The sequence below is a fragment of the Lithobates pipiens genome, unplaced genomic scaffold (assembly GCF_037356315.1).
Source record: "Lithobates pipiens isolate NorthernLeopardFrog02 unplaced genomic scaffold, aLitPip1_a1.2 Scaffold_23, whole genome shotgun sequence".
NCBI lineage: Eukaryota > Metazoa > Chordata > Amphibia > Anura > Ranidae > Lithobates > Lithobates pipiens.
The window spans coordinates 13,378,237-13,392,112 of NW_027507785.1; the positions used below are offsets into that span (position 1 = coordinate 13,378,237).

General features: G+C 46.3%; 1 protein-coding gene across 2 annotated transcripts in view; it reads right to left on the bottom strand.

Moving 5' to 3' along the window:
- The window catches only part of LOC143927207 (ecto-ADP-ribosyltransferase 5-like), a 94,027-nt gene that overhangs the window by 16,598 nt on the left and 63,553 nt on the right, over positions 1 to 13,876 (bottom strand). For both annotated transcript variants that reach the window (XM_077451198.1, XM_077451199.1), the window contains exon 4: positions 4,950 to 4,982. In XM_077451198.1, the coding sequence (XP_077307324.1) occupies positions 4,950 to 4,982 (33 nt within the window). The remainder of the gene's footprint in view (positions 1 to 4,949; positions 4,983 to 13,876) is intronic.

Here is a 13,876-nt window from a genome sequence, read left to right on the forward strand (position 1 = left end):
TCCTCCTCCTCCTACTCCATCCTCCTCCCTCTCCTCCTCGGCTGACTCCTCCTTTTCCGCTGCTAGCGTCTCTTACGCTGCGCCGCCCAAGATCCCCAGAACCTATTCGACATGCCAGGTGTGACATTGCCATGCTGTGCTGCGTCTTTTGTGCCTGGAAGCCAAGAGCCACACTGGCCCTGCACTCCTTTCAGCTTTGCGTTCACAGGCAGATCAGTGGCTAACACTGCTCAATTTGACAGTTGGTAAAGTGGTGTGTGACAACGGTGCCAATCTGCTTAGCACATTGAAACAGGGCAAAATTACACACGTGCCATGCATGGCACACGTCTTAAAACTTGGTCGTGTAGCGATTCGTTGTCCAATACCCTGGGGTCCAGGACATCTTGCGGCAGGCAAGGAATATCTCGGCCCATTTCAGAAGATCTTACACGGCTCGCCTTGCTGACATTCAGCGGCGACACAATCTGCCGGTCAGGCGTCTTATTTGCGATTGCCCGACGCGATGGAACTCAACCTTCTATATGCTTGATAGGCTGCTCCAGCAGAAACGTGCATTTAACGACTACCTGTACGAACTCTGTGGCAGAACAGGTTCTGGGGAGCTTGTTTTTTTTTTTCACCACGCCAGTGGCTGCTCATGCGCGACGCATGCAGACTTCTGCGGCCATTTTATGAGATCACCAAACTGGTCAGTCGCAGCCATGGCACCATCAGTGACATCGTACCTTATGCCTTCTTTATGGAGCGTGCATTACGTCGTGTCATTGATCAAGCCATGGAGGAGCAGGAAGATGAGGAAGTCGCAATGCTGGAGGAATTCCCAGGGGGGCTACTCTATCTGAGACAAGTCAACAACAGGAGTCTGAAGAGGAGTCAGAGGAGGATTGTGCTGGGGCAGATAAGGAGGAGCAAGAAGAGCTTGCTTTAAACTTTTCTGGGATCCCTGTTGTTGTGCATGGATGGGGAGAGGAGAACGAGGAGGATGACATTATCCTGGATAATGAGCAGGAGCTAGGTGACCACACCGCTTCCAGTTTAGTGCAAAATGGGGCCTTCATGCTCCAGTGTTTTAACAGGGACCCCTGTATAAAAAGCATAAAGGTCAAGGACCAGTACTGGATGGCAACGTACTTATACCCCCGGTACAAACACAAAATGGTGGAAATGTTACCACCGTCACAGAGTGCTGTCAGAATGGAGCACTTCCAGACCTTGCTTCGAGAAATGCTGCATTCTGCTTTTGCGTGCGCTGGCAGAGGAGGAATTCCCACTCCCAGAGAAAGAGTTGTGGGTACCAATCCAACAGCACCTGCAAGAAGAGGGCGGTTTGAAGATGTGTTGGCGACTTCTGATATGAGGTCATTCTTTCAGCCGACCCAACAACAGGTCTCATCCAGATCCAGCATCAGGGAACGCCTAGACCAACAGGTGTCCGACTACATCGGGTTAACGGCCGATGTGGACGCTCTGAGGAGTGATGAACCCCTTGACTACTGGGTGGGCAGGCTTGACCTCTGGCCAGAGCTTGCCCAATTTGCAATGGAACTGTTGGCTTGCCCCTCGACAAGTGTCCTGTCCAAAAGGACGTTCAGTGCAGCAGGGAGGATCGTGACCGATAAGCGCACTCGCCTAGCTCACGACAGTGTTGACTACCTCACATTTATAAAAATGAATGAGGCATGGATCTCGGAGGAATTCAGCACATGTGACCACTAGACCATGTATATGCATAACTCTATAAACAATTTATTTAATCGAGCACACAGACCTTTTTTCTACCTTTGGCTCACTTCCTTGTACAAAAAAAGCACACCGTACTATATGCCCGTACCCTCCTGTTTGAAGAGGTTGAGCGGTGTCATATTTTTGGGTCCCGCAGCGAGTTGCTGGTATCAGTGCTGGTGTCAGTGCTCTCTATCTCGGTGCTGGTGTCAGCGCTCTCTATCTCGGTGCTGGTGTCAGTGCTCTCTCTCTATCTCGGTGCTGGTGTGGTCTCAGTGCTCTCTATCTCGGTGCTGGTGTGGTCTTAGTGCTCTCTATCTTGGTGCTGGTGTGGTCTCAGTGCTCTCTATCACGGTGCTGGTGTCAGTGTCTCTATCACGGTGCTGGTGTGGTGTCAGTGCTCTCTATCTCGGTGCTGGTGTCAGTGCTCTCTATCACGGTGCTGGTGTCAGTGCGCTCTATCACGGTGCTGGTGTCAGTGCTCTCTATTACGGTGCTAGTGTCAGTGCTCTCTATCTCGGTGCTGGTGTCAGTGCTCTCTATCTCGGTGCTGGTGTCAGTGCTCTCTCTCTATCTCAGTGCTGGTGTGGTGTCTTTGCTCTCTATCTTGGTGCTGGTGTCAGTGCTCTCTATCTCAGTGCTGGTGTCAGTGCTCTCTATCACGGTTCTGGTGTCAGTGCTCTCTATCACGGTGCTGGTGTCAGTGCTCTCTCTCTCGGTGCTGGTGTCAGTGCTCTCTATCATGGTGCTGGTGTGAGTGCTCTCTATATCGCTGCTGGTGTCAGTGCTCAGTCTCTATCACAGTGCTGGTGTCAATGCTCAGTCTCTATCGCAGGGCTGGTTTCAGACATTGAGTGAGATAGCAGCAGAGAAGCCAATCAGCAGGCAGTGCCAGCACCATGGCTGAGGATCAGCACTGGACTGGCACCTCCGGACCACCACAGTGGAGCCCTGCCCTGCCCTGGAGACCTGGGGGTAAGGGCCGGGCAGAGAGAGGGGCTCAAGCACAGGTTGGCACACTGGGACACTGGCACAGGACTGTGCTGCCCTGACTGTGGCACTGATAATCTCTTGCACCCCCTTCATATCCTGCCCTGACCTTGCCTCTCCTCCATGGCCTTCATGCGCTCCTGAATTGTCAAAATTTCACAGATAAAAAAAGAATGCTTTTCGTTGTCGTTCCCAGATTCACTTAATACTTTTGTTATGTCAGTGTCCATGTTGTGGGACTATGTGTGCACAGCTAGTAAGTATTTTGTGGCTGAAAATATGACCTGGAGGTTTTTAAGATTTGCCTGCCTTTAAGTCAATGGGGTCCGCCGCAAACTTTGCGGTTCGCAAACTTTTGGCCGCGTTTGCGGTTCGCGTACGCGAAACATCCCGTTGGAAGTTCATCCATCACTAATTATTAACAAGGGTTCCATTAAACCAAAATGTTATTTCAAGAGTTACTTTATGTTAAAAGGGTTGAGAAAGGCTGTTCTAATGGAAATGCATTTAAAGCTAAACACAACGGGATAAGAGGACTGACAGGAAATCTCCCAAAAATGATGCGAAATACAGATTTTTACAGGTATCCCCACTGGAAGATGTTCACTATTTTCCTTCCCTGGTGATATAGGCCAAGGTGGCTGTCTTGGGCACTTCAACAGGAGAGGGGGTGCAAAAAAGGCAGGGCCTTCAACCTGTGGTGTGGAGGATGTTCTCAGTCCATGGGGGGGAGTGCATTTTGGCATTTTTGCGTTGGGTGCTACAGGACCTTGTCCTAGCATTGCTGGTGAAAATTTCCCATCACTTTCTGTCTTGGTGACAATGATCACTAAAACAGATAAGCTGAATCTTGTCTTTGTAGAGATACACCAATAAAAAACTTGGCAGGGGTAGGGCAAAGGATGATCCAAACACAATTTAGTTTGGCAGTGTGGAGTAAAATCGATGATGTAGAGTGCAATGACCTTGCTTTGGCAAACCTCATACAGTACATGAAAGGACATCAAAAGGGTAACTTGAAGTTGAGGTTAGGGGATGTAGGAGAAGAACACACAAATGGTGCACAAACCAGCTAAAGCATTTTTATGAATATGAAAAAATGCTAGCAGCACATTACAATGCAGCATAGGTCACTTTACTTTTTCTGAGAAACATAAAGCTCTATAAATAAAACAAAAGGGTGTAGAGGCCTAGTGCATTGCCGACAACATTTTATTAAAGAATGAAAACCAGGCAAGTGCATACTCACAATAGCTGCAGGCTAGAACAGCAATGCCCCTAACTGTATCCCGCAGGTGTAAGAGTCGGGGCCCCCCTCCCCCATCATTACCCCTGCCAGCAAGGCCGACTCACCCCCTGTGGTCTCCTTAAATGATGTGATCACTGTGGGCCTGTCCTTTTCTTTTCATCTTGTCACCCCGCCGCCATTTTACTGGAGCCTCTTGCCCGGAGGCGACCCAGTGAGACCCGGCAACGTCATTCCCGGCGCTAGGGAGGAAGCCGTGTCATTCCTCTTCCTGTCACATGCAAGAAGGCGCGGAGTCCTCTAAACTTAGCCAATTGAATGCTAATCAAAATATGTATCTCACACAGAGTGGTGCTGTGGATACATTGAGGTGTATCACGTGCCACGTCCCAAATTAGTATACACAGAAAAAACAAAAAGTGGGGCTTCTGGACTTTTAGGCACCATATGCAAAATAATAATCATGGAATAAAGATAAAAATCAACATTTTATTAAGAACATATTTTCCATTGTACTAAACAACAGAGATTCTAAAAAAAATCCATCTAATCACAACAGAACTCGTATACTCCATAATATACAATCTAAACCGCCATTCTACATTTTCACTTTTGAAAATAGATAATAAACATTTAATACATAATTTTCAAAATATAATTATTTATTAATTAATTTATTATTATTTATTATTAATATGTTCTTAATAAAATGTTGATTTTTATCTTTATTCCATGATTATTCTTTTGCATATGGTGCCTAAAAAGTCCAGAAGCCCCACTTTTTGTTTTTTCTGTGTAAACTTAGCCGATTGGTGCCATCTCTCACTGCTAGCCTCCACAGTGTCATAATGTGAATGTGCCCTTAATGCCTAGGCATCTGGTCACATGATCCCTTCTGAAGGGAAGGATTGGCCAGCCTGGACACTGATCTGCCTCCTAAGCACATATTCCTATATACCTCAATGAATACATTTTTCAGTTCTCTTACCAGAATTGCACACGGGGTAGGCTCTCTTCTCAGCTGTATAAATATGAAATAGGAAACTGATTAGACAGAATAATAAAAAAAACACCATAAACAAACCCACACACTGTAGTTTTTAAACCCTCCAAAATGTAAAACTGGGTTAACTTAGAACCCTGCCCCCCATGTACTAAATTCCCACCCTCAGACAAAAAAAATCACCTTTGTATGTTTGCAGATTCCTGACCATTTTGTACAAGTGTAACTCCTGCCGACCCAAACTCCTTCCCAATATATGCAAAAACATCTACATGCTGTTAAATTACAAAGATAAATACAGCATAATACAACCATGCCATAGTTTGGTGGAATTGTCAGTGACGTCACTAGGCTTGGTGTCACCTGGTGCTGTCACCCCCCAATATTTTTCCCCCATATAACAGTGCATATAATGTCAATAGAAGCGCCGTTAACAACTACCAAGCAACTAGTATATTTGAATAACAATATCATATACAAATAAGAGAATTCAAAGTTTAAACTCGCTTATTTCCCATCCCGCATTGCTGGTCAAGGCATTGGCATCTTAACCCACCAACCTCCCCATCTGCATTTGTGATCATACAGTGAAAGTTAACCCACCTCCCGCCAGCCTTGGTGGTCATGGGGGGGAGGGGGGGTTCAATTTTAATGCCATTCAATCCTAGCCTCCTCCACTGCCCAGTTGTTGATCACTTACCTGATCAGAGGTTCCTGTGCTGCTCTCTCTCCTTCCAGACTGCAACTTTGCTTGTACTGTGGGCAGAGATATCTCCTCTCACAGTACAGTGTTCCTTTCATTGCTGTGAGCTGGAATGCAGAGATCGTTCCAGTGCCCAGCATCTGGCGGCATTGTTCGGCATATTCTGGGCACAAGAGATGTTGGTAGACATCACTGCTGCTGTCCCCACAGCTCAGATCCAAGGACATAGCTGTGGGACAGCTGGCAAAGTGGAAGGTATGCTCTCTCACTGCAGTGCATATCAGTGCATGGAGGAGACAGACTGCGGCACTGTGGATGGTTGCACTGGAGGGGTTTGAACCCTCCTGACCACCCATTATCTACGTCCCTGTACATGATGGTGTCACCCCTCTGGCGGGTGTCACCTGGGTGCGCACCTCCATAGCTGCACCACTGAAATTTGTTCAATATTCTAATGCGGTCTTTCTTAACCCTAGGGTTACACCAGAGGTTGCTAGGGGATCCTTGAACATGAAACAACTTCTGGCACCAATTATCTTTTTAGCTATATATAAGGGGGATTCTTTCCAATGCCTGAAAACTGTAATTCCGCATACACACGACCGTTTTTTCCGCCAGAATAAACTCTGACAGTCTTTCTGAGTTCTGACGGAGTTCCGCTGAAATGGACTTGCCTACACATGATCACACCAAAGTCTGTTTGTTTAGAACATGATGACGTACAACGGGACTAGAAAAGGAAGTTCAATAGCAAATAGCCAATAGCTGCCCTTGCATCGTTTTTGGTCCGTCGGAATACAGACGAAGGGTTTTTCCAATAGAAATTGATTCCATCTGAGAGATTTAAAACATGTTCTATTTCTAGGTCCATCAGAATTTTTGAAAAAAAAAAAAAATGTCTGATGAAGCCCACACACGATCGGAATATCTGATGAAATTATTCCGTCTGACCTTTTCTGCCAGAAAGTCCGGTCGTGAGTACGCGGCATAAGAAGCAGTATTCCCACTGACCATCACACTAATATACTGTGAGCTATATTGACTATTAACAAGGGTTCCATTAAACCAAAATTTTACTTCAAGAGTTACTTTATGTTAAAGGGTTGAGAAAGGCTGTTCTAATGGAAATTCATTTAAAACTAAACACAACAGGACAACAGGACTGACAGGAAATCTCCCAAAAATGATGTGAAATACAGATTTTTACAGGTATCCCCACTGGAAGATGTTCACTATTTTCCTTCCCTGGTGATATAGGCCAGGGCGAGGGGATGACACAAAAGGTGGCTTCCTTGGGCACTTCAACAGGAGAGGGGGTGCAAAAAAGGCAGGACTTTCAACCTGCGGTGTTGAGGATGATTTCAGTCCATGACATTTTTGCGTTGGGTGCTAAAGGACCTTGTCCTAGCAGTGCTGGTAAAAACTGTAAAGTGTTGGATTTCCCATCACTTTCTGTCTTGGTGACAATGGTCACTAAAACAGATAAGCTGAATCTTTCTTTGTAGAGATACACCAATAAAAACCTTGGGAGGAGTAGGGCAAAGGTAGATCCAAACACAATTAAGTGTGGCAGTGTGGAGTAAAATCGGTGCTGTAGAGTGCAATGAAGTTGCTTTGGCAAACCTCATACAGTACATGAAAAGGCATCAAAAGGGTCACTTTAAGTTGAGATTGGGTGATGTAGGAGAAGAACACACTAATTGTAAGCCATGCTGAGACCACTGTCTAAGCACTTTTTTACTGCATAAACATGAGTGTATTTCCTCTGTTTTTATACATTAAATTGTCTCAAACAGAATTACGCTATATGCCTTCCTTCTTCTTTTAAAGGTGGGGCTGATTGCCCGATTCCACTGAAACTACCTGAATCCCATATTTATCTGGAGGTCATATCTGGATTGTGAATCTGATACTTATTGGGTAAGGATGAGCCGAACACCCCCCTGTTCGGTTCGCACCAGAACCTAGGAACAGACCTAAACTTCGTGTGAACTTTAGAACCCTATTAAAGTCTATGGGACTCGAACGTTTAAAATCTAAAGTGCTAATTTTAAAGGCTAATATGCAAGTTATTGTCCTAAAAAGTGTTTGGGGACCTGGGTCCTGCCCCAGGGGACATGTATCAATGCAAAAAAAAGTTTTAAAAACGTCTGTTTTTTCGGGAGCAGTCATTTTAATAATGATTAAAGTGAAACAATAAAAGTGTAATATTCCTTTAAATTTCATACCTGGGGGGTGTCTATAGTATGCCTGTGAAGGGGCGCATGTTTCCCGTGCTTAGAACTGTCCCTGCACAAAGTGTCATTTCTGCAGAAAAAAAATTCATTTAAAATCACTCGCGACTATAATGAATTGTCGGCTCCCGTAATACAGAGAACATTCAATGAGTGTTCTCTGTATTACGGGAGCCAACAATTCATTCATTGATAAAAAAAAAATAAAAAATAAAAAAAAAGCGTGGGGTCCCCCAAATTCAATTACCAGGCCCTTCAGGTCTGGTATGTATATTAAAGGGAACCCCGGGTCAAATGAAAAAAAAATATTGACATGGGGTTCCCCCTAAATATCCATACCAGACCTGAACCCTGCATCAAATTTTAAAAAAAATTGACGTGGGGGTCCCCCTAAAAATCCATACCAGACTCTTTATCCGAGCACGCAACCTGACAGGCCGCAGGAAAAGATGGGGGGGGGGGGCGAGAGAGCGCCCCTCCTGAACCGTACCAGGCCACATGCCCTCAACATTGGGAGGATGCTTTGGGGGTCTGTGACCCCTCAAAGCACCATGTCCCCATGTTGATGGGGACAAGGGCCTCATCCCCACAACCCTGACCGGTGGTTGCGGGGGTCTGCGGGCGGGGGGCTTATCAGAATCTGGAAGCCCCCTTTAACAAGGGGACCCCCAGATCCAAGCCCCCCCCTGCTTGAAATGGTAAGGGGGTACACACGTACCCCTACCATTTCACAAAGAAAGTGTAAAAAGTAGTTAAATAAGACAAACACACTTTTGAAAAATTCCTTTATTAAAAAAAAGATTCCAGCGGTGGTAATCCACTCTTGCTATCCAGCGACGGATGATCATCTCTCTGGGGTCCAGTGATGGCTGATCTGATCTAGTGACGGGTGATTTCTCAGTCCAGCGCAGGGAATCCATCCATCCATCTTCTGTCTCCACTGAGGAGACACTGCGGGATGCCGGTGCCTGACGTTTCTTATATTAGGAGGGTGGGGCCACCCATCACCTGACCCCGCCCCCTCTGAAGCTAGTGAGGAAAGCCAGGGCTTCCCCAATAACGTATGGGTGACCCCGCCCCCCTCTGATGTAATGCAGGTTTCCGTTACATCAGAGGGGCGGGTCACCCATACGTTATTGGGGAAGCCCGGCTTTCCTCACTAGCGTCAGAGGGGGGCGGGTCAGGTGACGGGTGGCCCCAACCTCCGCATATAACAAACATCAGGCCGCCGGGATCCCCGCAGTGTCTCCTCCGTGGAGACAGAAGATGGATGGATGCGCTGCGCTGGATAAGATCAGCCATCGATGGACCCCGGAGAGATGATCATCCGTCGCTGGATAGCAAGAGTGGATTAGCACCGCTGGAATCTTTTTTTTATTTTTTTTATTTTTAATAAAGGAATTTTTCAAAAGTGTGTTTGTCTTATTTAACTATTTTTTACACTTTCTTTGTGAAATTGTAGGGGTACTTTTGTACCCCCTTACCATTTCAAACAGGGGGGGGCCCAGGATCTGGGGGTCCCCTTGTTAAAGGGGGATTTCAAGATTCGGATAAGCCCCCGCCCGCAGACCCCCACAACCATCAACGTGGGGACATGGTGCTTTGAGGGGTCACAGACCCCCAAAGCATCCTCCCAATGTTGAGGGCATGTGGCCTGGTACGGTTCATGAGGGGGGCCGAGTGCTCTCTCGTCCCCCCCTCTTTTCCTGCGGCCTGCCAGGTCGCATGCTCGGATAAAGGGTCTGGTATGGATTTTTAGGGGGACCCCCACGTAAAAAAAATTTTTAATTTGACGTAGGGTTCCCCTTAATATCCATACCAGACCCTAGGCAAAGAGAAAAGAAGAACAGCAGTGCACAATCTGAGTGTAGTATGTTAACAGATTTATTGTGATGAAAAGCCAAATGGCAACTCACATTGAGACAGTTAAAATCAGGCTCATCACATAGTAAGGGACAGTCTCACAACAGCAGGGAACCTCAGAAGAATATAATAGGAGAATAGGAATACTCAGACGTTAGGCTGCATGACAGTTTAGATGAATAAGTGGATTAGCTTGAGAAAGAGGCTTTGGTGCCCTTGAAATACATAGCTACTCTCCCGACATCCAGATGGCATCACTTCTGGTCTACTTTGCATCCCACAAGAAGCTCTCTGCCATCTTGTTGGTTTCCAATTCCCCTTCCCCATCACAGAGGCTCCCCAAATGTATGAGCTGACTGCTCATGGTTTGCATACAAAAAGTGCCATTTCTTCTTTCCATGTGAGTTGTTAATTTACAAGTATTTCTCAGTACTATTAATGCTGCACTTATTTTGATCCCCCCCAGTATGTTCCCTTGTTCCTGCAGGTGTGAGACTGTCTATCAGAAGCCCTTACTATGTGATGAGCCTGATTTTAACTGTCACAATGTGAGTTGCCATTTGTCTTTTCACCACAATAACTCTGTTAACACACTACAGTCAGATTGTGAACTGCTGTTCTTCTTATCTATCTTTTTGGATTAAGGTCCCTTTCACACTTGTGTGACTTTTCTTGCAACGTTAGGCATCAGAGTAACATGACAAAGTCATACCCCATGATTCCCAATGATATCCATTCATATTTGTGCGACTTCAAGTCGCACCAACTTCAAGTAGTCCCTGTACTACTTTGGTCTGACTTTGATGCGAGTTGAGGTCCATGACCTCAAGTTTACACAGGCATTCCCTGAAATCGTGGCAAAAATCGCAGCAAAATTACGGCTGCAAAATCGGGGCAAAATTAGGGCAAAACTTTCAAGTCACGGCAATGTGAAAGGGGTCTAACCGCCTAGTGCTACAGTGTCAAGTTTGTTTACTTTGGTGTGTGAAAACATGAAGGTCTGCCTGGGACCTCGTTTTTTTGACACATGTCACCCAAAGATTGAGCTTCATCGTAAAGATCTCTACTATACTTCAGGTTCCGGCGCCGTGCAAGGATGGAGCGAGTCGCCTCAGCTCCCGCAATCCTCGGCTCATCTGCCCAGTCGCACCGCGCCACAGCCACAGACCCAGCCGGAGACAGGCATCGCGGACAGCCGGAGGGCTGAATGGACCACTTTGTGGAGCGATCACCTTCCCGCACGACACAGGCTCCCAGCAGCCCACCGAATCAGCGGTGAACACAGCGGCCAAGATGGCGGGCGCTATCCCGGCAGAGAATGCCACAGCGCATCCTCTCCCCTCACAGGCCACTCATCTCCCGGCGGAGTTGGAGGAGGCACATGTGAAAATAACATTGGCGGTGGTGGCCCAGCTTCTTAACCCCATGATATCTGAGGCAGTAGATAGGGCAGTTCAGCATGGCATGGAACAACTTAGCCCCCGTACACACGGTGGGACATTCCGACAGAAAATTTCAGATTGGACCGTGTTGTCGGATAATCCTACTGTACGTGGGCTCCATTTTCCATTAGAAATGTCTGACCAACAATGTTTGAGAGCTGGATATAAAATTTTCTGACAACATGATCCGATCAGACTTTGTCCAATCGTTTGTAGAGAATTCCGATCGGACAAAGTGCCACGCATGCTCAGATCAAATTAGGAGGCCAAAGCTGTTGGCTACTAGCCCGAACATAGTCCCTTCGTAACGAACTAACATCATCATGTTCCGAACGATCGGATTTTCCGACAACTTTGTCCGACCGTGTATATGCAACACCAGTTTCGGACAAAATCCGTCAGAAAAAAACCGACGGATTTTGTGGTCGGAATGTCCGACCGTGTGTACAGGGGCTTAGACAGGACATCCATAGCCAGACACAAAGGCTGCAGGAGGCAGAACAGTGCATAGCCTTAGTGGAGGAGCGATTGCACCAGGTGACATCCTCTATGACGCTTCCTGACAACGCCATTACGACGAAACGTATGTCGAGGCACATTCCGGTCACATAGTTTTGGTCCGAACTTTTGGTTCCCGAGATCCAGGGGGTGGAACGGACGCCAATTCAAGCAGTGGAAGCGGCACAGCTAGGTTCCAACTTACCCGGTCTGATACGTTCGTTCCCTCTAGTGCCGTGGTTATGACACTTTTAAAGTAAGAGGCCATTTGGCTATTTTTGTTTTTATGTTATTTTAAATAAAACGTTATTATGCCATGGTCTGGTTCTCCCTATATTTTTTCTTGAGCAAACGTGGATTGAAACAATATCACTGGTGCACCTAAGCAGAGTCTCTCCATCAAGGTTGGCAGTTACTTAAACCTGCTAAAGCTTCACCTGACCTTTCTTTTTAAATAAAGGGGTCAAGGTGAGTTGGTGAGTAGGCTACTTACCATAATTCACTGGGTGATGTGTTTGTCCATTCCTCCGAAGCGGTGACGGGACACAGGATTTATTCCTACTTCATTTTCACTATTTTCTATGCATATGGACAATTTGTTTACTTTATATATATATATATGTTCACTTTTTTGAGTTGATTAATTTTATGTATTTAATGTATATTGCAGTATGTATTGAATAGTAAGATACCTGCGGTATTAAGCACTAGAGCACTTTATTGTTATTATTTTATTTAGCGCCCCCTTTATCATTCACAACCCACGACATCCTCTATATCCACAAACACAGGAGTGCCCCAGTTTCTGCTGGATAAGCTTGAGGACCTCGAGAACAGGTCCCACAGGAACAACCTGCGTGTCATAGACCTTCCTGAGACCTACAAATTGACCAGCCTCATGGAGCTCTGTAGCCATCAAATTCCTGAAGAGTTGGGGCTTCGCTAACCATGTATAGCGATACCCTCACTTAAGAGGGCCGCAAGTTTGGTTTGGGTCCTGAGCAAAGCTCCGCCAACCCCCCGGCAATCTGCACTACCCACTTTGGCACAGTTAGTATCTAGCAATACACATTAAATCGCTTATACTCTAAATATGTGTGTGTGCGTGGGTGGATAACTCAAGCTCATAGACAATCCTTGAAAGTATATAACTGACTTTACTTATTGTTTTTATAAAAGGAATAACATGAATCAAACATTTGGATTGCAACACATAATCAGGTCCCTGCAGTAACCAGTAATAAAGATAAACAGAGTAATCAGCATAATAAAGTATTGCTATGCAACTCTAGCGCTGCCCTTTTTCAGCTACTTCCCCAAATGGGTAAACTAACACCCAGCACTGTCTACCTATGCAGTCAGGCCTGACTGATCTAAATGGAAGTCCAGTAAAACAATATTCGCTAGCAATCTTTCGGTGGTGCACTTGAAGAACAACTTTGTAATCCAAACGTATAATAAAGATAAAGCATCTGTCTTTAAACAGCTCTCACCACCCGGAGAAGTCCAAATCCGGTTTCTCTGCCTTTTCGTCTAGGAACAGGAATCCACCGACCTCCCAGTCTTCAATCCTTCTGGTGTACTGCAGCAAGGAATGAGAAAATGTCTCTCAGGTGCAACTAGGCTGGCAGAGAGCTCTTTGGAAAATAGCACAAGGCCCAGGCTTCAGGCCTTGTGCCTCAGCAGTTCAGCACAGATCTCCTCTTGCTAGGAGAGAGGGGGGTGTCCAAAGAGGAAGAACTAGGCCTCTCCCCCTCCTTATATTTCCTCCCCCATAAGTCTCTGGGGCATAACTCAAAGCATCCTGGGAACCAGCGGGGTTCTGGGAACAGTAGTTTTACAGTTCTTAAAGAGACCCCGCTACACACTCCCCCCACTTAAACTCTTTGGTCCCCAAAGATAAACTTTTAACACATATCCTGTACCAATTTTGAAAGTGCTGAGTATGATGTTGGTACAGGGAATTTCCACCAGAACTCAGAGGTGGGATTCCCTGTCCCACAGGTCACACTGACATGAGTGGCCTGCCTAACTGTGCCAGAGAGTGAGCTGGGGTTGCCCTCCACCAAATGGTCAGTGGAAGGATTAGAGCGTTCAGCACTTCTTCTAGCAGTCACAACAGAGTCCTCAGAGCTCTCTCCCATTTGAGAGTAGGTTAGCTTCTTGGGGGGT